Source organism: Aptenodytes patagonicus, chromosome 2 (genome assembly GCF_965638725.1).
Source record: "Aptenodytes patagonicus chromosome 2, bAptPat1.pri.cur, whole genome shotgun sequence".
NCBI lineage: Eukaryota > Metazoa > Chordata > Aves > Sphenisciformes > Spheniscidae > Aptenodytes > Aptenodytes patagonicus.
Genome location: NC_134950.1, coordinates 52,741,654 through 52,768,281, shown reverse-complemented (window position 1 = coordinate 52,768,281; position 26,628 = coordinate 52,741,654). Strand labels below are relative to the sequence as shown.

The 26,628-nt window shown below is 41.3% G+C and overlaps 1 protein-coding gene across 7 annotated transcripts in view; it reads right to left on the bottom strand.

Annotated features, from left to right (window-relative positions):
* The window catches only part of SLC35D4 (solute carrier family 35 member D4), a 58,845-nt gene that overhangs the window by 15,824 nt on the left and 16,393 nt on the right, over positions 1–26,628 (bottom strand). For all 7 annotated transcript variants that reach the window (XR_012994620.1, XR_012994621.1, XM_076329839.1 and 4 more), the window contains exons 7-13: positions 26,570–26,621; positions 25,373–25,421; positions 23,317–23,362; positions 22,282–22,317; positions 15,032–15,066; positions 13,684–13,753; positions 10,807–10,900 (exon numbers count right to left, since the gene is read on the bottom strand). Coding sequence is in view for 5 of the 7 variants with exons in the window: in XM_076329839.1 (XP_076185954.1) it covers positions 10,807–10,900; positions 13,684–13,753; positions 15,032–15,066; positions 22,282–22,317; positions 23,317–23,362; positions 25,373–25,421; positions 26,570–26,621 (382 nt within the window). In the remaining 2 variants the exon portion in view is untranslated. The remainder of the gene's footprint in view (positions 1–10,806; positions 10,901–13,683; positions 13,754–15,031; positions 15,067–22,281; positions 22,318–23,316; positions 23,363–25,372; positions 25,422–26,569; positions 26,622–26,628) is intronic.

Genomic DNA, 26,628 nt, shown 5'->3' with positions numbered 1-26,628 from the left:
AACAACAACGGCAGTGAGGTGTTCTGCCTATTAGGATCATGGACACCAACTGGAGTGGACCAAGGGTTTGTTTAATCAAGTATTGGTTGATGGTAGAGAATTCAGGAGATTTTATGATCCTCCCCTAATGCAGCAAGTCTGCAGTCAGTGTACATGTCAGAGAAAAGGAGGGATCTGCTCCATGACCTTAGTTGATACAAAACTTACATCCTGTGGCATGCAGTTTATTAATCTCTCCTCTTCTGTCCTAGAAAGATTTCCATATAATGTCTGCTTCTGCTGAAATTTTAGCGACCCAGCCACTGAAACCTTTTGAGCAGATCTGAACCTGTAAAAAATACACACCTCTCTACTTTTACCCGGTCAATTGTCTCAGTATTATCTTCTGTTTGATGCCCTGAATTTTACTGGTCAGTAATATGGTATACTGGGTTAAAGAATTATTTCTTCTACCTGATTTGAAAAGTATTGCTTTTCAGTTTTGGGGAGTGGCAGCTGTTATAATGCTCTGCCGCTGCAAAATACCGCAATAAAATACACTTCATCTTATGTTAAGCTCAGCAAGAGCTAGCCTTTTGGCATGCCAAGTTATTCTTCACCTCATCTAACCCTTATGAGATCATGAAATAGAGATTACCATAAAGAGACAGAGAAGGCTGACAACCCAGATAAGACGACCATGCTTTTCATTGTCACACTTAAGCAGTGAATTTAACAGGCAAACTGACAGTTTGCTACGTATATCTGGCACAAAAGGAATTGGCTCCTTGGGAAGGACCAAGCTCAGCATCTGCCTGTGTCTTCCTCCCACGTGCTAGATGCCAGTGGGTGGGCACAGTAGCCAGATCAGGCAGGAACTCTTACTATAACTGCCTTGCAGTATCAGGACCTCTGACTAAAGGCAGGAGAGGAGGCAATTCCAAACTCCTCACAGGTGGACCATGACCTCCCACAGCAGTGGCTCAGTGGTGGCTCAGTTGGCATGCAGGAGGAAAAAAAGCTGGTTCTAGCAGGCAGAGTGTAAAGTTCTGGCAGTTGGGGTCCATGAAGAAGAGGAAAATTGACTTGAGTTTCCTGGAGGCAGAATACATTGGCACTGTGGTGGAAGAAAATATTTTTAAGAATAGACCACTTAGTGGCTGTGCTAATTCTTCAGCATTTAGCTACTTTATGTGCACCATTTCATAATTCTTACCAAAGTCCAAATTATCCAGGCTGATACTTTCAACCCCTGTCAGTTTGTTCTCTCTCAAAGCGCAAAAGAACATAGTTCAAGGGACCACAACTTCTGAAAGAGAACTTCAACAGTGAGGTGACTAAGGCGAAAAAACGGGGCCAGAGGCAGATATGTTACAGGCTACATCAATGTGTTTCCATGCATCACAGGAACTGAATGTCTTTTCAAAAGTCAGCTGGACGCTCAGTCCAAAGCCATGTGCTTAGGTGTTGCCCTATACCAGATAATACCTCCACAAAGCAGACCAGAAGACTGACAGCAGAAAATATCCCCTGAGCAACCTGGGAAGCCAACAGTGAACTTTTCTTTTCCACACAGACATCAGGTAGGTGAACACCCATCCAGCTGTTCACTTTGAAGCCACCTCCACAACTGGCTCAAATGACCCAGATGGGGACTGGCCCATTGTGTCAAAACTGATCATATCTGGAGTACCTTGCTGTAAAAGGGTGTGCTGGATAGGATGCTGCACACATTCTCAGCGACTGCTCTTTCCATGCTAGATTGCCCGAAAGTCTCAGGCTGAACACTGCAGATTGAGGCCATTGTCAGTTCAAGACCTGTGTGTTTTTTGAGTGCATCTTCAAACCTCTTCTTGCCCCCAGTATCACTGCTCTAAGAGAACAGATTCCATGCATGCTGCTTTACTTATACACGGAAAGCACAAATGTTGCTGAAAGGGTTCAAGGATATTGTCAGAACCAATGAGGACGCCTAGCTCAAGGGGAATATTTTAGTGAAAAGCAATATAATGCATTTTTCCATTGTTAAAATCTATAGAAACACCTGAAGTGCTTATGTTCCTTGTCAACATTATCAGATGTAAAACATTTCTCTGTCATGACTAACTCAGAACTCTGTGGAGGATATCACTAGTATCAAAAATAGCATAGGAAACTTCGGGATGCGTAATCAAGTATTTTTAAAAAATCTGTTAGCAAACCCAGCAAGTTTCCATCAACCTCTCTCCCGCATGACACTTACAGTTTTGGTATTTCTGTGCATGTATAAAGTCCATTTGCTATTGTATTTCCCATCTCACGACTCCTTTGGGAAAACCTAATTCATAAACAAACAATTCCCAGACCAGATAACTGTATCTCCCTGCTGACCCCTTTCCGTACAACCCAACAATAATAACAGAGACACAGTCTCTGCATTGCCATTCTCTGGTGTGTTTATACTGTTTTAGTAATGATGTAATGGAAAGAAATTGACATGCTATTATTATTATGCTAAGGACTGCAAGGAAGAATTGGTATTCTTTAAGGTTTTATTTTTCCATTCAAAACCAAAAACCTTTCCAAGGGCTTTCTAACCGTTCACTGTTACAAAAGGTCAAAATATTCCATCAGAAACCTTAAAAAACGTGATGCTCGAAAAAATGTTTTTTAAAACATTAACACAGCTAATCCATTTTGAGCAATGCCTTTTATGAGCAACGTCACAAGGTTACACACTTAGCCCTGTGGGCCCCAGCGGTCCCTGCGTGTCCCGTGCATGGGAAGACTGTAACAGAAATGACTATAGTTGACTATAGTCTTCAGCCTCCCATACCCTCAGAAAGGGTGGGGAAGTCTCTGCAAGAAGACCCATTCCCTTCTGCCCCCTTAGGACAACCATCCATAGCAACATGCATGGAGAGAAAGCTGGACTCTGCCCTCTTCCTCTCCTCCTGAGCTGGCTAGCTCAGGATAGGATAGGACAAGATCAGCTCACAGTCATCTCCTGAGATTGTTTGAAGCCTATGTGATTTCCCTGAGCACGACATATTTCAGGGACAGGACATAAGCCATTCAGTCTGCCTCCCCCAGAGACCTATGGCTGTTTGCTGACTTTTGTTGAAAGTCAAAATCTAATCCTTAAACAGGTGTACAGAGTGGGATTGAGAAATGAACGCACTTGAGATTTTGCAAAGATTGGTTCTGAGTTGGGGAGGGAGAGGAAGAGAAAGTCAGGGAGACCCATTCAGACAGCAGCACCTTGCTAACATGAGAAGTTTCTGAAGAAAGCAACCTGGAGTGTGACACCAAGTGCCTATCAGAGATGTCAATGATCAGGCTCAAGACTTGTGAGGCAGTCTGGAGACATTTCACCCATGAAGGTTTTTAAGAATCAAAAAGGCAGCTAGCGATCCAGATCCTGAAAAGAACAGGGAACCAGCAAGGGAGAAGAATATGGCTGTTTTTGCTTATTTTTGGAAGCCTAGCCTTAGCTAGCTTTGAAACCTTCTACATTAGTATGTTATATAGTGCACGGTTCTCCTATATAATTTTGGCATTTACATCAGTACATTAGCAATGGAAACGATTTCCAACACAGTCCTCGTTCTTTTGTCTTCTCTTTGTCACACTTATGATTCATCTCCCAGCCTCAGCTCTCCATACGTAAGTAACTCCAGGAGACCAAATAAAAACATCGGAGACTGGGAATCTATTATGCAGAGGAACCAATGAACGGGCATCCTCTGCAATTCAAAATTCTGTTAGATTTGACAAAATCTACTTTTAAATCGTCATTTTCTACTGTCAAGTATATAGAGACAGTTTGTCAAGGGTAGGGGTGAAAAAGTACCTTCCAAAGACATACTCCAAGCTAGTGGTTCTGCAGTTAGCTTTACGTTCAAGAGAATGACAACACCAAATGTACATGATGCACTTCAAACGGATATCATGATGGATAAAAGGAAACAAACTCAAACTAATTCAGAGCATCTCTTAAGGCTCAACCTATCAATTAATGTCTGCTGAGACTGGATTTATTCTATCGAGCACAAATGAAAATTGTGCTGCGATACTACCCCCAAGTCGCAATACATAACTTTATGTACTTATTTGTGTGACCATGTCATGCCCAAAAGCTGTGTAGCTACCATTTTCAATGGATACACAACTGCAGCCCTATACAACAACTCTTAATGTACATATTAAAATTTTCGATTACCTGGAGATTCAAAATCTCCAGCAAGTCTCAGCTATCCTTAAGGAAGACAGCTTTCTTAAACTGCATTAGTGCCCCCAGGCAGCCTGTGCCACTTAGCTCAGTGGTCATGTAGCACACAAAGGAGTTGTTATGGAGATGATGTCTTCCCAACAATTATATGGTGTAATTAGTGTTGGATGCTACCACGTAACTATCAAGCTGTCTCCATGGAAACTACCTGAAAACCTATACTTTTAAGGTTTCAGCAACTGGTCTTTTTTATAGACCCTTAAGATGCAGTTAAGAACACACTGATTGCCTTATCTGCTCGTCAAGCTCAGCTGAGAAACACATTTTCTTTTCCAAGGTATTTGCATAGTCCCCATGGTGACTCACGGGAATCAAATGTATGTGTCAAGAATAAATGTACATATTTCATACAGTGAGGACCAACCACAAATCAATAAGGATTTTTACCATTTTTAATTATCTTTATGCATATGTGTGTGCATATCCACATGCATAAGAGTACACAAGGTGCGTAGATGGAAGAAGCTCACTTCTACTTTTATGAACCCCTTCTTGGCATACCTGAAAGCTTTAGGGTCATGGAAACTCCCTCCCTCAGGTTAGAGACGCACTTCAAACCACACTGGTGCCACAGAGAGCACCTACCAGCAGAGTCTGGTCAGGTCTAGCACACAATTCTCCCTCTCTCCCAGGGCTTTGGCTTGCAGCTGCACAGTTTTTCCAGGTTGGGCGAGCAGAGATCTTGACACAGCCTTGCACGCAGTGCAGGATCTTTGCCAAATGAAAACGCACTGTGTTTATGGAACTCCAGTGGGAGTTTATGACATTTTTGCATAAAGCTTTATGAGGTCCAGGCCAAGAAAGCAATGTGATTTTCAGCCAAGAATCTCACTGTCACTTTTGCCTGAGCACAGCAGCCTGCAAAGAAGACACTACTTCAGTCTACAACATAACCAAGTGGGCAAGTGCCAGATAACCAAACACATCCTTGTTCTGATTATGATTTACGTATAAAATTTTTAAACAGACTTTTTTTATCCAGAATCCTCTCCCATTAGGGCAGAGATGAACAAGGAGAGCCATTTGCTTCATAAGGTACCAATGGCAGGACTCTTTTAGAGTGGCACTTATTTCTGCAAGTAAAGAGCCCTCTGCAGAAGCAAGGAACTGACATTCTGGACCAGAATATTTTATAGCATTTGCACGCTAAGCAGCAGTGAGAGAGGAATTAAGAGATATACAAATAGGAGCACATGCTTTAGCAGAGGCTTTAAGACTGCAAAAATGTGGAAAAACATGAATTCGTTTCATTTCTCTTGGTTGGTTTGCCCCTGGAATTAAAGAAGATAAAATTCTCACGTGAACTGCTACCTGTGAAGAGAGGTGCAGTGAGCATAACCAGGCTAGGAGTCCCAGAAGACTTGCAGTTGTGGCCTCTCCATTTTATGAGAAGCAGGAAAAAGAATTTCTGCTTTAATAAAAAACATCAGTACTTTTCCAATCTTTAAGAAGGATATCATCCATTTTTTTGCACTGACATGAAGATGGATCTAGTCTATCCATTCTCTTCAAGACACCATGGGAACCAAAGAAGCAGATACACAGACACAAAATATAAAATCAAAGACTACAGGAGACATTCTGAATAGCTGTTATTTATTTTGGGGGAGGACTAAAGCTGCTGGGGTATAGGTACAGTGGGCTACAGTTAGGTACATAGAACCTACGGATAAGATACTCTAATTTTGCAGGAGCATCTGAAACTTTCGCAATGTCTGGCAGCCAGCATTAAACATAGGGTGACCTGGGGCAAACACTTCTAAAGTTAACAAACAAGGAACCAAAGCAGCTGTCAGGGGATGCTTTTATGTTATCAGGGAGCCTCCAACACTGTTCAGACACACTAGAGAATACATCATGGTGCATGGGATGGCCATACAGAGTTGCATACTCCTGATCAGATGAATCTAAATTTTCTTCCAACCAACGCATAAGAAAACCAGTGTAAAACTCATTGCAACTTGATTTCAGTTATCCAACTTCATTTCTTCGTACGAGGGAGGAAGAAAGAGAGAATCCAAAATCCATTGACTTTCCCATTTATTCTTCCTCTTTACAACAAGCTGTCTCAATAGCTTCCTATTGGAAACAAGCCGAATTGCCTACTACAAGTTTATTGGGATAACACTAAACATGATACGGGAATATGAATTCATAAGTAACCAGCATCTTGCTGAAGAAAAGTTCTGAAATACCATTTTTCCCTTCTATTCATGATTTAAATTATTTCTGCTGCTTAACTTTTAGAGATCCTAACAGGTTTCATCACCAGATGTAGATTGGCAGCCTTAATCTAAACAAACTCACTGACAGCACTGTTAGAGCTCATTAGTGTTCTCACCAGATGCTTCTGTCTGTATATATGAGCATCTCCAGTTTTTCTTTCCAGTACATGACCCCATGATACTAGCATAGCTTTCAAATTAAAACAACAAATCTCAGTACGGCTTCAAATCCTTGCTCTTCTGGGGATTAAATCTGCGCAAGGCTATGACAAAGCATTCCATATTTCTTGGGCTTCTTAAAAGCATTTTTTTTGTTTTACAGATCACTGTAGTGATTTTTTGGCATTTCTCACGAATCTATACAGATACGACTAACACGCACACTATTTGCTTTCACAGCAAAAGTGCAGAGAGCATTTGTCACTATAAATATCACCCAGGACTATATACACAGATGAAACCTGTGCTTCGTCTGTCTCTGCACAAAGCAATGCTTTGACACGAAAACTGTCGGAAATCATTAAGGGGATGAATTTAAAAACCTCATACAATGATTTAGTTGCCACAGCCAAAGTAAGTATCATAAAAACAAGTTACGACCCAGCTCCAGTTTTCAAGTGAATGAAAAATTAGAGGGCAGGGAGGCCAAATATGTGGGCTTCACAACGAATGTCTCCTTGAATCTGCAAAGCAGGCCCGATCAGATCTCATGGTTAGTTTATTGGTCTATCAACACTTAACAAGAAATGAAGTGGTGGCAACGATCTCAGTCCCAGCTCATCAGTCACATAGGTACAAAGCATCCAAATGGAAAACAGATTTTCTGATTCTCTGCACCTCCCTAGAGGCCTGCGCTGCTGTCTGAGGACTACAGCGTTCTCCTTTCTTGGCTCATTTGCAAGATAAACATATTCTGGCCTCAAATGTTGCTCCTTTCCAACTGCTGGTGAAAACTCCAGTCAGTCTGAGAGATTAAGAGGATGATCTAGGGCACTACTCAATCCAAGAAAAATGCTCATGTGGGAACGCAAAGCCGTTGTTGTGACCAGAGGTTTTTTTTTTTCCACTGGATCTCATTCTGCAAGTCCAGATTCAAATAGTCTCTATCTGTATTCTTTATCCACATTAACTTACTTCCTTTTTTCTTTTTTTCTAAAGGGAGTCACACACTTGGATTTAAACAGATTTTCACAGTACTAATTAAATACTGCTTTTCTGCACCTATGATGACTTAAGATATGATTGAGACAGCCCTCATACCCAGGCAATGTTGGGCTGGATTAATATGTAGTTTTAACACTTCCAAACACCTGCAGGAAGCAGCATTAGCGATCAGATAGATAGGACTCTTCTTAACTACCCCATATGTAAATTTATGGTTCCTTATAGTTGCAAGATACCTTGTGAGAATTTTGTAGGAGCTGGTAGATCAGCCCCTACCCTTGTAGGCAAGCTCCAGTTCAGCTCTTGCTTTCTGCCTATCCATGTCTGTCCCTGCAGTCTCTTTTGATCCCTGTTCTAAAACTGATGTATAGCGTTTCTGAATTTTTCAAGCATTCACTGACTTCTACCTCAAAATCAGCTGCATTTCAGCACTTGGAGCAGCAGTTCCTCTGTGCTCCTTGTGCTGCCTCAGATGGGTATAACTGAGCCCTAAAATCATTCTTACAGCAAGCTTTAAAACACTAGTGAAAGACATTAGGGAAACTGCTAGTTTTGATAAAATTGTTAGTGCTACAGACAGATCTCATGTCCCTATTACTTATTCCCCTCTCTGAACTCAAGACAAGACATATAATTTGAGCACTGGGTTAGAAGCTACAACAGGAAAAGGACTAATTTGCTCTGTTACAAAAACCTTCCTAAGCAAGATAATTAAACCATGCACATTAACAAACAGACTTTTAAGGCTGAAGAACAGATTAAATTGTCATAGTGACACAGGGACAAATCTTTAGTTGCTATAAAGGCATTTCATTGACAACAGTGGCTAGAACAAACTTTGTTTAATTTATGTCTAGAGTTGGCCAAAACCCCACAAATCTAGAAACTCTTGAACTTTGGGAAAGCTTTGATCCAGTCCAGACTTTGTGGCTCTGATCCACTTCAGCTGGGAAGGACCCAAATCTGCTTAAAATATATTTCACAACACATCTTTGCCTGCATTTCTTTTTGATAGGTCATAAATACCACATGTAGAACCATTTCTCCTTATTCACAATACCTACTAGCAGAGCCAGCTATTCTTATCTCCAACCCAGAATGTTAAAAGAGAAAAGAAAAGATGCAAGAGCAAGCTTTAGATCAGTTGACTCGCTACCAAGGAGCAAGAAGAAAGCTAAGGTACAAAAATCTGCAGTCAGAATGTTGAGAAGAAATTCAAACTGGTGAGAAACTCTATGTGACTTGTACAGTGTGGAACAGCTTGCAAAGCACAAAACGAGCCATATCACTCCCTTCTTGTTATCCCCAGAAAAACCAAAGACTCATTTGACTACAGTTTCTAAACAAGCATATTATGCAAGTCTACTTTTTTTCTTTTTGTAAGGTAACAGCTTCATTCACTGTAGTAGGAAAGCTGTGATCACAAACCACATAGGAAGGTTGTGGGTTTCAGATGACCTAGTTGAGAGTGATGAAACTAAGTAAAATCTAACCAGGGAAAAGGAGTCTGACAAGCCCTTCTGACTGCATTTACCACTGATAATCTAACAAATGAGCATTAGTTATTAACATTATAATGTTAATAACTTAAATCAAGTTCAGCCAGACCCTAGATCCACAGATCGTAGGATAATTCCAGTAGGAATGGACCTCAGGAGGTCAGACCAGGTTGCTCAGGGCTTTGTCCAGTTGAGTCTTCAAAACCTTCAAAGACAGAGACTGCACAGCCTCCCTGGTCAACCTGTGCCCCTGCCCGACTTGTCCTCGGCGTGAAAAAAATTTTCCTTATACCCAGTCGGAACCTCTCTTGTTTCAACTTATCTTGTTATCTTTCACACCGCCCCCCACCATGCAGCACTGTGAAGAGCCTGGATCTGTCTTGATAATTTCTCCATAGCTACTGGGCGGCTGCTGTTTGTTAGATGCTCCCAAAGCTGTCTCTCTTCCAGGCTGAACAAGCCTGGTCCAGCAGCTGCTCCTGACAAGGCAAGTGCTCCAGCCCCCGACTTTCTTGGCGGCCCTCTGCTGAACTCGCTCCAGTTTATCAATGTCTTCCTTGTATTGAGGTGCCTAAAACAAGGCTCCCTATTCCAGATGTGGTCTAACAAGTGCCGAGTAGAGGGGCACGATCACTTCCATGAATTTACTGCCTGTGCTACGGTTAGTACAACCCGGGATGCTTTTGGCCGCCTTAGCTGCCAGGGCACACTGCTGGCTCATGTTCAGCTTGCTGTCTACCAAAATCCCCAGGTCCTTTTCCGCAGAGCTGCTTCCCAGCCATCCAGTCCCCAGCCTGTATTATTGCCAGGGGCTCTTCCTTCCCATGTGCGGGGCTTCACATCTGTCCTTGCTGAATTTTATAAGATTTCTGTTGGCCCATTCCTCCAGCCTGTCCAGGTCCCTCTGGAAGGCAACCCTGTCCTTCAGTGTTATTGACTGGTCCTCCCAGTTCAGTGTCCTTTGCAAACATGAGCGCACTCTATCACCTCTGATTCTTCAATAAAGATGTTAAACAGGATGGGTCCCAGGACAGACCCTTGTGCTACTCCAGTTGTCACAAGCCTCCAGTTAGAGTAGGAATCATTAACGTCTACCTTCTGAGCCTGATCATCCAACCATTTTTTTACCCATCTAATTGTCTGCCCATCCAGACTGTAACAGTCTAATTTGGATACAAGAACATTGTGGGAGATACTGTCAAAAGCCTTGTTAATGTCAAGGCAAATGACATCCACCACTCTCCCCTGCAACGGCAGCAGTGGGAGTTCTGGTACTGAACTTCAGGGAACTAGTTTTAACTTTTGGCTCTGGGAAGACACACTGGAAACAACAGCTGGTGCACACACTCTCAGGAGTATTCTCTCTCTCCAAAACACCTTTGGAAAGTATAGATCTGTATTACTGGGATTCAGTAGGCCAAATCCATAGCTGCAATAATCAGCCCAGGTCCGTTAAACTCAGTCTATATACAGTATTTCATCTCAGCTAACAATCCTGGCTTATTATGCACCTGATATTTGTCACCTCAACTCTACGTGCAGGTTGCACAGACAGGCCCCAGGAGCGTCAAATAGGAATAGCAAGGGAAACGAGAGAGATGCAGAAATTCCTCAGTTCTCCTGGGAGAAGCACAGATCCATTGTGTTCCTGTGACAGTCTTTGTCTTACCTTTGCAAGGAAACTCCATGCTGCGTATTGCCCTGAGGTTGTGCTGCTTTTTAGCTTCACTGTGTGCAACATCAGAAAGAATCCCAACAGTCCACTGCAAGGGATGGGGAAAGCTTGTTAATAAAGTCTCTTAATTTCAACTAAGCAACCTCTTACAGGCATCTTGGTTTTCCTAATGCAGAACTGAACAGTCACCCTTCAAGCAGTGTTAATCCCATTTGGAGAAAGAAAGCTGGTGGACAAAGAGCTTACATTATGTCCAGTACATCTCGGGTTTTGCAGTCAGCGACTAGAGTCTGAGTAAAGTAAGTCTGACGCTCTTATGGCTGGTCTCTAATGCACTTGCATAATCAGAAAAGTAGAGATTATTGGAAACATGAGGTGAAATATTAACTTCAGGCAGTGAAATGGCTCTGAATAAAGGCAATGCTAATTTCAACAGGAGCCACACATGTTTGGCAACTAACCCACTTCAACCTCCACAGAGCCTTGAACTGAAAAAATAACCACTGGAAAGTTTCTGCCTGAAGCTTTCAAGCTGTTTAAACTTCATGAAGTCTAAATTCCAATTAGGAAGTCAAATACATGTCTACTGTATAACAAATAGACAGATGACTCAGTAGTGCTGGGAACAGAATACTCCAAGGCTCCCCGCTGATGATTAAGTGAATTTTGATTCTCAAGTCATATAGGACAGTAGTCCCCAGTGCTCCGGTAGCCAAGACTACTCTTAAGGCAACTCTGTTCCACATGTCCCTGGACCTCACAGAGCTTATAAGCTTTGGCTCTGGGTTTTGTTTCACTTGTGACATAATTACAACCCACTGGTTGTGAACCAGTGAAATAGTGTAAACCAGCAAGCAGGGAATGGAAAAGGACTTCAAAATATGTAAGGCACAAATTACTGCGTGGCTGGTTGAGAGGCATAAGAGATTACAAAGTACTGTGGGAAGCCGCATGGGAAAGGAGATAGGATCAACACAGCACACAGGTGGTGAGGCAAAAAGTGCCTTAGTATTCGAAGAAGATATGCTGTTCTGGATACTGATGCAATCCAGCTGGTGGCCTCTCTGCAATAGCAGGAAGGGTGGAAGATGGTGGCTCCCCAGGTCAGAAGTGCCACGCTGGGCTCCAGCACCTCAGCCAAGCGCTGTTCCCTGCTCGGTACATGTGGCAAAGTGGCATCTCATCCACATGTCAGTACAGGTGTTTTTGATACACCAAACAGTAGGGTAAGATAACTGCCCAGGAGTCGGACGTACTAGGGTTTCTTACACTGAGCCATAACACGAGACCCCAAAGGACTATCTGCTGTGCCTGGAGCCAAGAAAGCAGATGCTGCTTTGATGATAAAAGATAGGCCCAAACTCAGCTCCCTGTTGCAGAGGATGAAGTGCTGAACAGTAGAGCATTCCACTCTGAGAAATCAGTGAGTTCAATGAAGCAGCATTGCCCAAACTTTTGAAAGTCCAGCAGCTGGCTTAAGTTTGTTCCACACCTTCTACCCAGCTGAGAAGGGCTTTTAGTCAGAGTGATTTGAAGCTTAGTGTAATTCAGATATAAAGTGAAACAACTAATTATAATACCTGAAATATTGATGTCACAATTAACACCCATTTATTTCATTAAATAAATGGAGAACTTTGCAGCTTACTACTAATGCTTCAGACATTCTGCACAGGTAGTAGATTTAGCTGCATCAGTTACCCTTACTTTATATTGTATAGGTTTTCCTCCAAATCCTTTATGTCTACAAAGACATTAGATCATGAGATGTAGGAAAGCAACTGAGGTGCTTGTTTCTCCACCTAACTACTCCTTTCCACTTGCTGTAGTGTACAGTGCTACCTACTATACATGCACTGAAGCTGGGGCAATGGAAACAGAAGATGGAGGCTACAACAGTGGTAAAATTCTAATGAATTGAAAGAGAAGAATATCTGGGCTAGACAGATATCCTTTAGTGCCTGATGTTAGACCTTGCCTTCAAGAAGAAATAGATTTCACCTACCTACTGTGGAACAACTTATTCATTAATACCTAACTGCAAGCTACTTGTAGTGTGGATAGTCCACCCTTGAAAAAAGCCACTTTCATACCAAAAAACTATGTACATAGGGAAATTACTTAACAATCATTTTTAATATCCCCTTTTAATGGAAAATCCAGATACAATTAAGAAAATCCCTAACAATCAGGAAATATTTTTGCCATCAGTTAGCAAGAAAATATTTTTTCCCCTCTAAAAGGAAAATACTTCCATTTGGCAAAAGACTGGAGGGGAAAGAGGAATAAATTTTTTTTGAGATCATTAAGACCTATAGAAAACATACTTACATTGTCCTGTGAGAATTATACTATTGGGCAGTGAACTTTTGCTACTCAAAACAAAGGAACGCTTGTTAAAGCTTTTCCCTTTTACTGAAAAAAAGCATTCTGCCAAATAACAAGATGTACAGGCAAATAAATCCATGTACACCCATATACTGCTGAAGACTAATACTTTGTAATCACTGCAAACAGCAAGTTTTACAAGGGCTAATCCGACTTGAGAAGCATTTGAGAGATGCTATTTATCAAAGCTTTGCTACATTAGGTAAAAATTATTTTACTGGTGACTGATAACTCTCCTGATCAGAATGCACACACTTAAATAAACACATATACTTCCAGCGCATTTGAATCTCAGGCCTTCAAATGCATATCCACAGATATGCACAGATACATACTCTCTGCAGTTTTACTGGCTTATGCCAGCAGAAACTAGTATAACTAAGGTTTTGCACGCTCCAAAATTTTTAACTGAGAGTCAAGGTTGGAAGTCAACAGGATCTCTTATTTTGAAAACATTCACATGTCCTGTTACAGAGAGGTTACCTGGCGCAGCAGCTGCTGTGAAACCTGTAGAAGTACAGGAATGGAAAGTCCAAGGCACTGAAGAGATCACCTGAGGGACAAAGCGATATACTCAGTGGAACACAGGGGGAAAAAAATTACCCACTGTTACAAGCAGGGGAACAGCAATTATATGAACATTACTAGTTTAACATTCCTTTGAGCCTTTACAGCTGGCTGACTTTTCATTCATGATGCTTTCCACATTTCTAGTGTGTTTAATGATTTCTCTCTGACCTTGCTTCTAGCCAGTTCCTGCCTTTGGTTGAAAAAGGGGAAAGCGATACGTAAGAGTATTCTTTGCTAGTATATAGAAGATCTTGCTTAAGCAACAGTTGCCAGTGGATAGACATGCATCATATCCACTTCTTTTATTACAGAGCTCGTGATAGTTTCTCCTGAAGCAACAGGAAACACAGACATATGTTGGCTGCTTCCCCCTCTGGCATTTGAACTCTGTCACACAGAGCAAGTTGAGAGGTTTAAAAAAGTTCTCCCAGATCCAAGCAGAGTTCTCGAGTACTTCCATTTCCAGGAACCTGGGCCCTGATTGTTCTTGGTAGCAACAATCCCCAGGAGTTCTCCGGCCTTCAGGCTCTACAGATTCTGAGGAAGCTCCACCTTTCACTTTTTGAAATGCAGGACTATTTTGCTTAACATGTCTGTCTACCCTGGTGGGGGAATGCTATATACACAATATGCACCACCAGGCAAAAGGAGGAATTTATGTTTATTTAAATGCTTCTTCCTTTGTTTTTCTGACTGAGCAAATGTCTAGTGAAAGCGACAGACGATCATCTTTATCCTTCTAACTATTTAAACACCAGTATGATAGGAATATTAGCCACCATCAAAGATTTAATTTCTCCATTTTTAGCCTTTGATCTTTTGCTACTTCAAATCCTGCCATGGGCTCAAGCGATAGGATACATCTTATGAAAGCAACAAAACGAAATCGCTGCATAGCATTGAGGGCAATGCAGAGAAGGAAACTCGGTTCTATATGGACTGCTGGGACACTGCTCTGAAGAGGACATATTCACCTAGGGAATCCTTGTTCCTTACCACGCACCACCTCAAAAGCTGTTCTTTGTTGCCTGTCCCATGCTGCTTCTTTGCAAAAGGCAGCTAAGAAAGGTATTCGTAAATATCATGCAAATTACACAGTGTTATATACCCTCCTCTCCTCTTCCTACAGGATATCATATTATTGGTTGCATTCCTGTTGAATTCCAGGGCTAAAATCCTACAGGGTTTGGCCTCTAAAAACATGCACAGAAAGGAAAGGCAATATGGAAACCTAAAAAAGGCACAACTCAATCCACTTTACCTGCTGGATGGGATGCAGAGGCCAACAGCACCACACTAAAAAATAAAAAAAGATTAATTGTATACTACAGAATTTATGACATGGCCTGAACTTTATAAATTGACAGCTTTGTGTTTGTTTTTTCATGGTGAAACTTATTGCAGTTAAGTAGAATAACTGAGGCATAAGTATCAATTTAAAAAAAAAAAGTTGGTTGGGAAGAAATCTCCAGGGTCACCTAATACAACCTCTCACCTGAAGCAGGACTATCACCAATATTTGATCATGTCCTCTGTGGCTCTGTCTCAAAAAGCCAGGTCCCAAAAACCTCCCAGCATGGAGATTCCACACCTCTCTGGGTAACTTGTCCCAGGGCCATCCTACCCTCCTAGTGAAGAATTTTTTCCTGATGTCCCATCTTTAAACCACCAAAGCTGCAATTTATGGTTGTTGCTCCATGTTATACCATCTGCCACTCCTTAGAAGAGTTTGGCTCTGTCATCTTTGCAACTCCCTTTCAAGAAGGTGTAGGCAGTTGTTAGGTTGCACCTTGGTCTCCACTTTGCCAGTCTCAACAAGACTAGCTCCTTCAAACTCTCCTTGCAGTAGGCCATGTGTTCTAAGTCCCTAACAATGTCAGTAGCTCTCTGCTCGATCTTCAATTTCTCAGTATCTTTCTTGAACTGGGAGGCCCAAAACTGAGTATTCCAGCTGCAGCCTCAGCAATGCTCATAATAACTTCTCTCGATCTGACGGCCATGCTCCTTCTAATGTAGCCCAATACATGGTTTGCCTTAATTTGCCATGAGCATGCACTGCTGCCTCATATAGATCTCAGCATTCACTGTTACCCCCAAGTCCTTTTCAACAGACCTGCTGTTCCACCAGCTGGTGACACCACTGAGACAGAATCTATAGAGAACTGTACTTGTGTCTAGACTTGAGTGTCTCTCTGTCCGAGGATTAATTTCAGCTGTGTGCGCTTTATAGGGATGTGCATATATTGCATATAACAGTCAAATATAGAGTCTTATGCATGTGATTGTGCATGCACTGCACATTCATACCCAAAATGTCAGTTAGAGAAAGGACAAATGCTGCAATTAAACAAGTTTAAAAAAACCGCATGAAAATAAAACCAAGTACCAGCCCAAATGATGCACACTTTTCAGAAAGATACAAGTGAACAAGAAAATCGGCTGTGACCAGTTCTTTACCTGGAGTATCACTTAAGATTTCTGAGGTCCTACAGAGACTTCATCCTCTGAGTTTGCAGTATAGGCTGTACAGAGCCTTTTTCAGTGCTACTGATTCTTCCGGTAAATTTCTGATTTTTTTTCCAAATTTTTTCATTCCATGTTGTTTCCAAGGTTAGAAGGCTACAGAAACATGTTCTGGGGCACTGTAAGATGGGAGAAGCATGCATGTCTCCAAAGCAGAGCTACAGCTTCCTCTAATTACCGACAACATACGCCTATGACAAACACAAAGGACAAGAGGGAGAAGGAGAAAAGAGTATCTGGACAGGTTGCTTCTTGATAAGCAGCAAGCACTGCACTCACAAAGGTAAAAAGACATTCATTAATGTTATGAATGCTAAAGGTAGGCCATTTCCCCCGGCTAATTACCAGTGATTCTTACAGTTCACTAGGACCGGTAATGGCAGTAAAGTGCCAACGCAGCCAGTGGAGGAATGGAAGCCTGCACAATGAAAGGTTAAGGCAGAGAAAGTGCTGGAAGTGGTTCCCAACACACAAGGTTATGGCTAGAAAACTGAAGTCATTGTAAATGAGCTACCTCCAGTACCTGCAGCAGTACAGTATCATCAGCGTCCTGCTTACGCCAGGCCAACTCCCTTTTCCAGTGCTAACACAGCTACCGTTTCCAAGCCTGCTCGCTCTCAGCTGGTCCCAGTTCTCTACATGATCAGGCTACTGCACTTGGTGGCCTGCCCTCGGCATGCTTTGGTGAATCCCAGCGTCATTCACAGACACTGGTAGCAAAAGGAACTGCAAAGAGCATGGAAATCCCGTGGCCAAGGAAGCCTCAGGGGGAAGTCTGTCACTGAAATCAGCTGTGGAAGACAATGGGCTGAAGGAGGAAACAGTTCATGAGTGACAGGCAGGCGGGTATTTTAGGCTTAACGTTTTATACAATGTCTTTGAAAGGCATCAGCTGGTACAGTATGTTCACTTTGTCAACATTTATACATGTGGTTGTCACAAAGATATTAAACAAGGCAAAGCAGATCACTTACGGTAGGTAATTCCCCCCTGCCCCTCCTCCCCACACACGCGCGCTCTCCCCGCATGGGACACCAAGAGGAATTCACAATAAACAGGCCCAATTCCTCAGTTTCCTGGTAAAGAGAGAAAAGGAAGCAAAGGCCTATTGCTTTTGACTGAATAACAGAGAAAACAGGAGACTGGCAGGGCAAGTGAAACTGTATCAACAGTGATGAGAATTATGACTAAGCCGTGTTTCTCCACTTTTGCTTTTTGCGTTATTAATTTTTAAACAAAAAACCAGTGAGATTGGGAAATGCTCAGAGAGAAACTTCCTTCTGCAACCAAGACGAATTGATAACCCTACCAGACATCCCAGGCCTCAATCCAAAGAAAACATTGGAGAAAAACAAAACCTTCTTTGTGAAGCGTGGGGCAGGTTAAGGCAAATGGGTTAGATGGCACTAAAGCTGTACTGTAACTCTGCTCTGAAGAGAACATCAGTAGAAAAGACACCATGATTTTGTAAAACCAGATTAGGGATTCAGAGGTTTCCAGCAGGACAGCCTGGACATCAGGCTGCAGCAAAAACAAAATCCCCGTGCTGGATTTCTCTGCTCCTCTCTTTTTCCCCTGTATTCAATACTGAGGGCTGGGTCACCCGTGGTTTTCTTTCTGGCTAAAAAGAGGTTTTGTCAGCAAGAACAGCAATTTATGCGTGCAAAGCTGCCCTTCCCTATTGCAGAAAATCTACTGCAGCTTTTCTAATTCACAAAAGTGACAGATTAGCAGCTCTTCCAGAAGCCAGATGTAGTTTAGCTGCATAGAGTAGAGCCTTTACCTCACACCTTTGTCAGTGCCATTTATTCACCATTTGAAACTCTACTGCTATAAGTCTTTGTTCTCTCCTCACCAGTGACTGCTAGGCTATCTGGCATGCCTTTGTGAACAATTATCAGCCAGTGACAGATACTAGGAGGTACTGAAATTTTCTTCCAGGTTCTCCACAAGAAGTAACGTATCTACCTGCCTCAGCATAGGAGAAAGCCCAAAATGAGCCGTGACCCACTTCTAAGACACATTATGTATCCCTCAACATGCCAGGTAGACATTACTACCCGTCCCCCTCACGCTACCCCTTGCCAGCTAACTGGGGGGGCAGAAATCTGGCTCCCTCCTTGATAAAAGGTGGGGGACTGGAAAGGAATAAAAGAAAATGCAAGATGGAAAAACAACTAGGAAGTAGAACACTAACACAGAAGTCAGAGTGCAGGGAAATACAATACTGCAGTAAAAAAACAGTGGTGGGAACAAGACTGGAGAATTAGAGGGAGGTTCTTGGAAGTACATTTCCCCTCTTCTCTTCCTCCCCCTCCCTGCCCCACATGCTTAAAACACAAGGGAGATGGAAGAACAGGACGGGGTTGGGCACTGAGAAGCAACATCACCGCTCCCTTCTCCGCATAGCACAGCTCTGCTTTCCCTCCTACACTTGTTCCTGGTCTGGCTCCTTTTTTAAAAGCCATTGAATAATCATGCTGTAAGTGATGAAGTGAGAAGAACGCCACATTTTCAACATCAGCAAATATTTCCTCAGATCTGTTTGGTTCTGGAAAGTTCCCGTTCATGTACGTTTGCTTAAGACGTTCTCCCCTCCCAAACTGTTCCAGGTTTTAAAACAAGAAACAGTGCATGGCATGTAGGGACAGCATATGTTAGGAGACTTTTTTAATTTCAGTTGCACCTCTGGAAGTGTCCAACAAGAGCCAATACGGTTAATGTTTCTTTTTAATCTAAATAAGTATTTTTTTAATCTAACATATTGGTACATTCTAACATCCGGTAGCTTGGAGCAGAACTCTTAATCTGCTCTATCCAGGCAGTCTCTACACTCAGAGTACAACTGTGCTTTTGTACCGAACAGAAATGCTTTGAACTGCCTCTTATCGTAACAAACCTATATATTTTCCTATATATTAGGAAAAATTTCTTCACCAAAAGGGTTATCAAGCACAGCAACAAGCTGTCCAGGGAAGTGGTTGAGTCACCATCCCTGAAGGTATTTAAAAGATGTATAGATGTGGTGCTTAGGGACATGGTTGAGTGGTGGACTTGGCAGTGTTAGGTTTATGGTTGGACTCAATCTTAAGGGTCTTTTCCAACCTAAATGATTCTACAATTCTAAATACTATCTAGCTGTGCCCACACAGCTGCTTTCTTTTCCCTGCACAGCCGCATGTCAGCTGCCTGATCTAGGTTAGAAATAAGGAGCTATAAAGGCCTATTGATAATAGTGCTAAGAGGAAAAAGTTGCACTGATACCACACTAGCAAGTTCCTTCATAAATCACAGAATCATAGAATCATGCTTGTACAGACAAGACCACCGGTACATATTAGACTGTCCTGTTCTGGAGGTGGAACTGGGATCCTGTCATGGCCGAAACAGTCCTCGAGAAGCCCTGAGCAGAGGAAGTAGCATATACCTTAACGCCTGCTAAATCACAAAATTTAGTGCTGGGCACCCTCTGACAGAGATAAGCACACGTTTACAGTAATTCTGACCCAGGACTGCCCGTGAGGAGTTAGCACTCATTCAGAGAGCGTTCACAGTAAAATGCCCTCTACTCAATGTGATTTAAAAATACTTTTGACTGTTTTCTACAGAAATTAAGCTTGTGCAATAAAGCTGTGTGTACTCACACATACATAGCTCTACATAGCTCTCAAACACGCTGACCAGCTTCATCCAAATTTGGGAAGTGGCAGTCATCTCCAAGATAACTACATGTGCAGAGGTCTCACAAAGAGACAAACCCTGCCAGTGCCTTCTGTAGCAGAAAGATTTCAGCCCCATTAGATGCTGGAGGACTTTCACGGCAGTGGCACACCATGGAGGTCACAAACAAGGAGAGAGCTTCCGCCAAATTTCACACCCTTTCTAACAGCATCCGTTATTATAACAAAACAAAACTCTAAAAGAAATCAGGTGTTACTTATCCCACTGCCCATGGTACTGTTTGTTTTCCCTAGACAAGATGAGGTCCAAATGCTATGGATTGCGAGCTTCTCTAACACATAGAAATATATATACACACATACATACGTAGATACATAGACATATAGATATCCAGACCCAAGCCAAACAAATAAGCATCCAGTCTTCTACCTCCTCTAAGCCACCTGTTTTCCAGCAATTGCTCTGCACAATCATCTCGCAAGCTACACTGACCTTTAAGCCCCTTAATGGTGAAAATCTTTGCAAGCTTTGATAACCCATTTTTACTTTTAAGCAGATGCTAAAAAAAGCCATCTTCCAATTTGCACAATTCCATTGTTGGTTTTTTTGTCTTGTTTTTAAAAATAACATTTTTAAAATACATACCACTGCACCCCACAGTTCCTTAATGAGAAGTTTCTCCCTTTCAAAAGCCTCTAAATCAATAATCGTACTTTCCATGTAATGTGGAACTCCTGCTCTCTGGTGGAGACAACTTCACAGACTTCAAAGGATACCATCAACTAACACAGCAGGAACCCAGCCCTGACTTTTCAATCAAAGCTGCAAAATTAAGACCTTCAGCCAAAATCTGAATTTAAAGGTTCTGGCCCAGATGCAGTTTTCAACTAAAATGACAACTGAGAGCCATAGTCAGGCAGGTGCCAAATGAAAAATCAATTTATTTTACTGCTTGTTTCATGATTCTCTCTTCAACACAGACAAATAGCTACAGCTCATTCAAGACTTGATGAGTTATTTCTGCACGCAGCAGCATATTTACAAGTTCCATGACTAATTCTTCAAAACACTTTCAATAAACACAGCTACCTTCTTTGAGTAAAACTGATTTGCTTTGCACTTCATAGTAGATGGAAAACAACAACTGACTTAAACAAGAGCCTACTTCAAGCAAACTGATATTCAGATATTGTCAACACATGGGACCCTGGTGAATAGACACTGGAATCATACAAACACAAAATCAAAGGCCTGCATTACTTATCTATGAAAATAGGAGATTTGATTGAACTAAGATAGAAAGAGATACACAGTATTATCATGTTGTTGATGCTCACAAGATAAATGGGAACTGAAGTGAAGTAACTGTCCTCCACTGGTGTCCCTGATGTGTTCCTATCAAGGATCTTTAATGTAGTCAGAGAAGAGCACACATCCACCTAATCAAATGGACAAGCACAGCTTCACTTTTGTTATGCTTATTCCTAACTTCTGCTCTCTCTTTCATTCCTTTTGACCATCCTTTCTTAGAACTTAGTATCCGTACTCCATAGTGTTCCCATACAACTTTAGCTACCATTCCAAGAAAAGAGGTCAACATATACAAGATGTGATTATGGATGGAGGAGAATCTAGTGAAGTCTCTATATGCCTTACTTCAAATCAAGCCTCACAAAAATCTAATGGGAGCCATGCACACCGAATGTTCTGGCTTATATGGCTCTTTGAGGAAAGGACTGACTTTTTTTTTTTTTTTTTAAATAAAAAAAATGCAGGGGAGTCTGGTCAGTGACTCAGGCTCTTTCACTAACTACAAAATAACAAGCCACTTTTATATCTCCAAATCAGAAAAACAAGAAAGTCTGAATTACTCAATCCCACTAACAGCACTCTGAACAATCAGTTACTGCTCATGTTCTTTGCACATCATGCTTTTGTAACCACTACATCCCCTTCTGGCAATTTTGTACAAGTTTTATTTTCTGAAGTGGGGTATTGCCAGGGAGTTACTCTGTAAATATTATTTCTGGAAATGATAGATCACTTGTGCACATGGTGATTAAAAAATTCATAATTAACACCTCGTTACCTCCCCAGGTGTATATTGGCATGTCCACCTATAACCAGAGCCAAAAAAGTTCAGCTGCTAAGTCGTTCAGCTTAGCACTGTTCTTTCAGTGAATGTCCTGTTAAATAAATATATTTAAGTAGTGGTAGCTATGAGTTTCCTAAACAAGCCATGGTTGAAAATGAAAACATATACCACATAAAACCAGCTATGGTGTATCAAAGGCTTATTCATTTTACCTGAATACATAGTTGATGTACTGTTGGTCCAGATCACTGGGAGAGGAGGGAAAGAAAAAAAGGTGTTCTTTTAGTAATGCATTTCATTTGGTATAAGAGATCAGTATATTAAGTAGTATTATAACACTATAATATTACATAATATTAATATTATATAATATATGACACAATGTTATAATTAGGTAACGCTAACATTTTAATTATATACATTATAACCATAATCTATCAATATTATAACATTATCAATATATAATCAGCATATTAATTTACACATCATTTGCACATTAATTCTGTTGTTACTATGTCAGTGGGAGTCTCATTTAAAGTGAAGATAAAGTGAGACTGACTAAAATTTAGACTCTTTAAACAGAGATGGAAAATGGTTTTGAAAGAAATGAGCTTATCCATATCCTACACACACATGTAGTACGTACATATACATAATATGCAGTGGCAACATATCCATCCCCATCCACACAGACAGCTGCAGATCACAGACACTGTATTACATTGAACATGTAACGCCACCTGCTTTCAAAACAACTATTGTCTGGCTGAAGTTCTAACATGCACATGGGATTAGTGCAAGGTTTCAAGGTTTTTAAGGTACTCAGCCATTCCAGTCCTGTGGCAAGTCACCAGCTGCTAAACGCTTTTGAGACTGTGTCGCAAAGGGAGATACTGACAGATTCAAACCGTGCAGCTTTCAAGGCTAACACAAACTAACACTTCCTCTTAATGCCTGTGTCAATATTAGGGGTTCTTTTTCCAGGACTGAGTCATCATCCTTTGATAATACACTGTTCAAAACCAATTCAGTGTTCAAGTTAGCAGTATAACTATCAATAACCACATGCTATTGTTAACAACAATAAATAAGACTCCTCTTGCAAGAGAAGTCATTAATGATTGACCAGGAGTGGCCCAGCTCACACTGATAACGCAGAGATCCCTACGGTTTACCTGACTGCTACATAGTCTAACCCTCTTTGATAGCAATCTCTTTCTTTTTAAAAGAATATGAAAACACATTACCTTAAAGAGCTAGGTTTCCATAACTTGTGAAACACTTTGTAAGCCCCTGTAATTGAAATGACATGCGTAATTGCCATAACTTGCAATCATTCTGACAAACAACAGCTTGTTTGGCCCTGGTACCAGCAGACATGGAACCCCTCTGAATTACAGTTTAGCAACACGGCACAAAGGATGCCTAAACCATGAGTAAAATGAACCTATCGCTTCAAATTAATGGTTTTCAAAGCGTTATCAGCTCAGAGTACGGTCATGCTATGTGTTTCTGCTAGTCCTTCTGAAGAAGAGACAACGCCTAGCTCATGGCAACTACAAAGGAGTGTGTGTAAATACATACAGAAAAGCGTCATAGAATGGATTCTTCAGCCCACCCCATTTTTGGGGTAACTTCTATGATGTGTTCATCTATGTAGACCCCTACAGCTGTTGGCTCTGAGCCATCTTTCATGTTTAGAGTTCTCTCAGCTCTAGGGTCTCCAGCTTCTTTACATTCTTGACCTACCCACCTCTTGGTTAGCTCCCATTTCTATTCTGGAAAAAGCTTTAAGCACTCAAGGAAGGAACAATACAGCTTCAAGCTCTATTTTTTCAGACCCTTTCTTCAAGGTTTTCTGGGTTGTTTTTTTTTTATGCACAAAGAAAACCAGAACATGAAAAGCAAATCCAGTAGAACACTATGTAATAGATGTCCTCAATTCTGCCTCCATTAACCAAGCTGAAGGGTAGAACACATATCCTTTCTCTAATGCTCTGTCTTGATTAACTGTGTGATAAATTAGTTCATCTGTTTACCCTTTCTTGTAGCATCTTTATTCCATGTTAGTTGATAGGAAATCTAATTACACAAAAATACCCCAACAGTCCTATCAACAACTTTCTCTCAAAACCAAGAGAAATGGAAAGAAGCTATATTTTGAGCATAAACATCACGTTGGCACTTCCTACACCTTTGAAGCACAAAGAAGAGGTCTCCTGAAGACTCTCTAAGCAGCTTTCCACCTCTGTGGCCTAGCAGTGCTTTACAAATGAGAACTCTCGGCTTTGAGAAAGCAGTAACATCACTCGTTACAGCAAACAAGTATTTGAAGTGAAAAATCCTTAGCTTTTTGTTCTATCTAAATGAGCAAATGTTTACCATATAACATTTCCTAAAGGAAAAAAAAATTATATTATTTCATATTTGTATGTCAACAACATTTTCCAGTGGGATCTCTAGACCTCCCTAGACACAAATACATATAAACACATAACCTCTGCCCTGAAAATTTTACAGTATGAATAGACAAAATAAAGAAGGAATCATCCCTAATGTGCAGACAAGACTTAACATATGAATGAGTCACTCGCTAAGTCTATAGGACAGCTAAGAACCAAATACAAGACCCTTATTATACAGCCTAAAGCTCCAAAAGACACAAATCTCCTAGTTAAAAATTACTACTCTTGTTTTCTTCAGATTTTCTGGGTCTGACTGTTTCTAGCTTTTCAGGGAAGAATTATTATTTATCAGAATCAATGTTTAGTCTGAAAAAGACAAAAGAAAACCTGACAGGTTATGCAACTCATTGTTAAGTTTTTTTAAAAATGCGTATGATTGCATAAAACCCCCCAACATTTCAACACCCTTCCTCTGGGAGCATATTCCATGATATTTTAGAATATTTTTGTCAGTTTTTAAATAAAATCAGTGTGTGCAATAAAGGTCCAACTACAAGCTATTGGTTGGTTTTCTTCACGTTTCTTCTCCCCTCAGGAAGAAGTGTCTCTTAGTAGGCAACCATCAAAAACTCCCAGAAAAGCTTAGTGCTGATTAAAATCGTACGTACGTTTTCTCATCCACTGTTAACTGACTACAACATCTAGTTTATTCTGTTGTTGTTTCCAACGTAGAAGGTATAAAAGGAATGCATTTTCTTATCTTTACTGAGCTACTTCGTTCTTTCCAAGTGTTTCTTACATCAAGAGCCTTAAATATCAGTAACTTCATAATAAAGCTGATTTGCTTCTCCAACACATTTACTTTTCTTAATTCTTTTTCCAAAAGAAAATGACTTACCAACACAGATCAAGTGAATTAGAGCCCATAAATAACCGTTTGGATCAAACTGCAATAAAGAACATCTGCATAAATAAATGCACATTCACGTAAACATACGTATTGCTAGTTCCCTGCAGTGAGCTTCACAAAGCAAGTACAGCGAGCGGGAGCTATGCTACGAGGAAAGAGAAGACTAGGAAGACTAAAGCTTTTCCTGTCCCGCTTAGAGACCTGGCATATGCCAGTTACCCAGGCTCTCAGGAGTCTTAGCAAGGATAGCTCTATTTCTTTCAGATATGTACATCATTTTAAACCATCTGAGAATATGGGCCCCAGTCTGTTTAGTCTTGTATTGGCAGTCAGGGAGGGGCAAGAGGATCAGAGGAACATCACTAAGGTTTTTGTCTTGTCTCCTTTCCCCTCTCAGCCCCTGCAGCAGCTAAGCAGTCTCTCTCCCCAAGCCTCTCACTAACCACAGAGTATTCAAGAGAGTTCTTTAAACAGACATCTGCCTCTGAGCAAGGTAGGCTCTCTTCGACGGGGAAAAATAAACATTTTTGAGAGGAATTCACCTGGCACATTTTAGATGTATGCTCTCAGGGGAGATGAATTATACGCCAGAATTTCCTGCTCTGCACCATGGACTATGAAGGGAGCTAGCACAGGTGCAACGCTTCTGATGGTTACATTCGATCAGGTGCATCCAGACAAGTTCCTAGATTCATCCCACCTGGCTTCAGACATTAACTAAAGTATCTAAAAACAAGGAAGCAGCCTTCCTAAGTCTCCAAAAGAGAAAAGCACCTCCAAGGAATAGATCTTTGCTGGACTGAGCTACTCTCTGGAGGCACTTTCTTTCTCCAGTAGCTACAGAAAGCGTGTAGAGTGATTACAAAGCTAATTTAGGAACCTCCTGAAAGTACATGCAATTAATTCAAACCTAAGTGATTTGCTCTAAGCCCTATATCAAGTTAAACTATGGTTTCCCCAGCCACCAGCTTCACCAAAGAGCTGCATGTCTGCACTGGCTCAGAGGTTTTACCATGATGCAAACGCATTAAAACCAGCAAGACTACAACACAGCAATAGGCAACATTTACAATTCCTTCACAGGAATCCCACCCTAGCTTACAAGTAAAAGCTGCAACCCTCATATGCTAACAAGATGTCAAACATCAAGGTCTAACTACAGCTGCTTTACAAAGCAGAGCTCACCTGTGTGTCACAGAAAGGAAGGCACACTGCTGCTACCAGGAGGAACAGCACACTGTGGA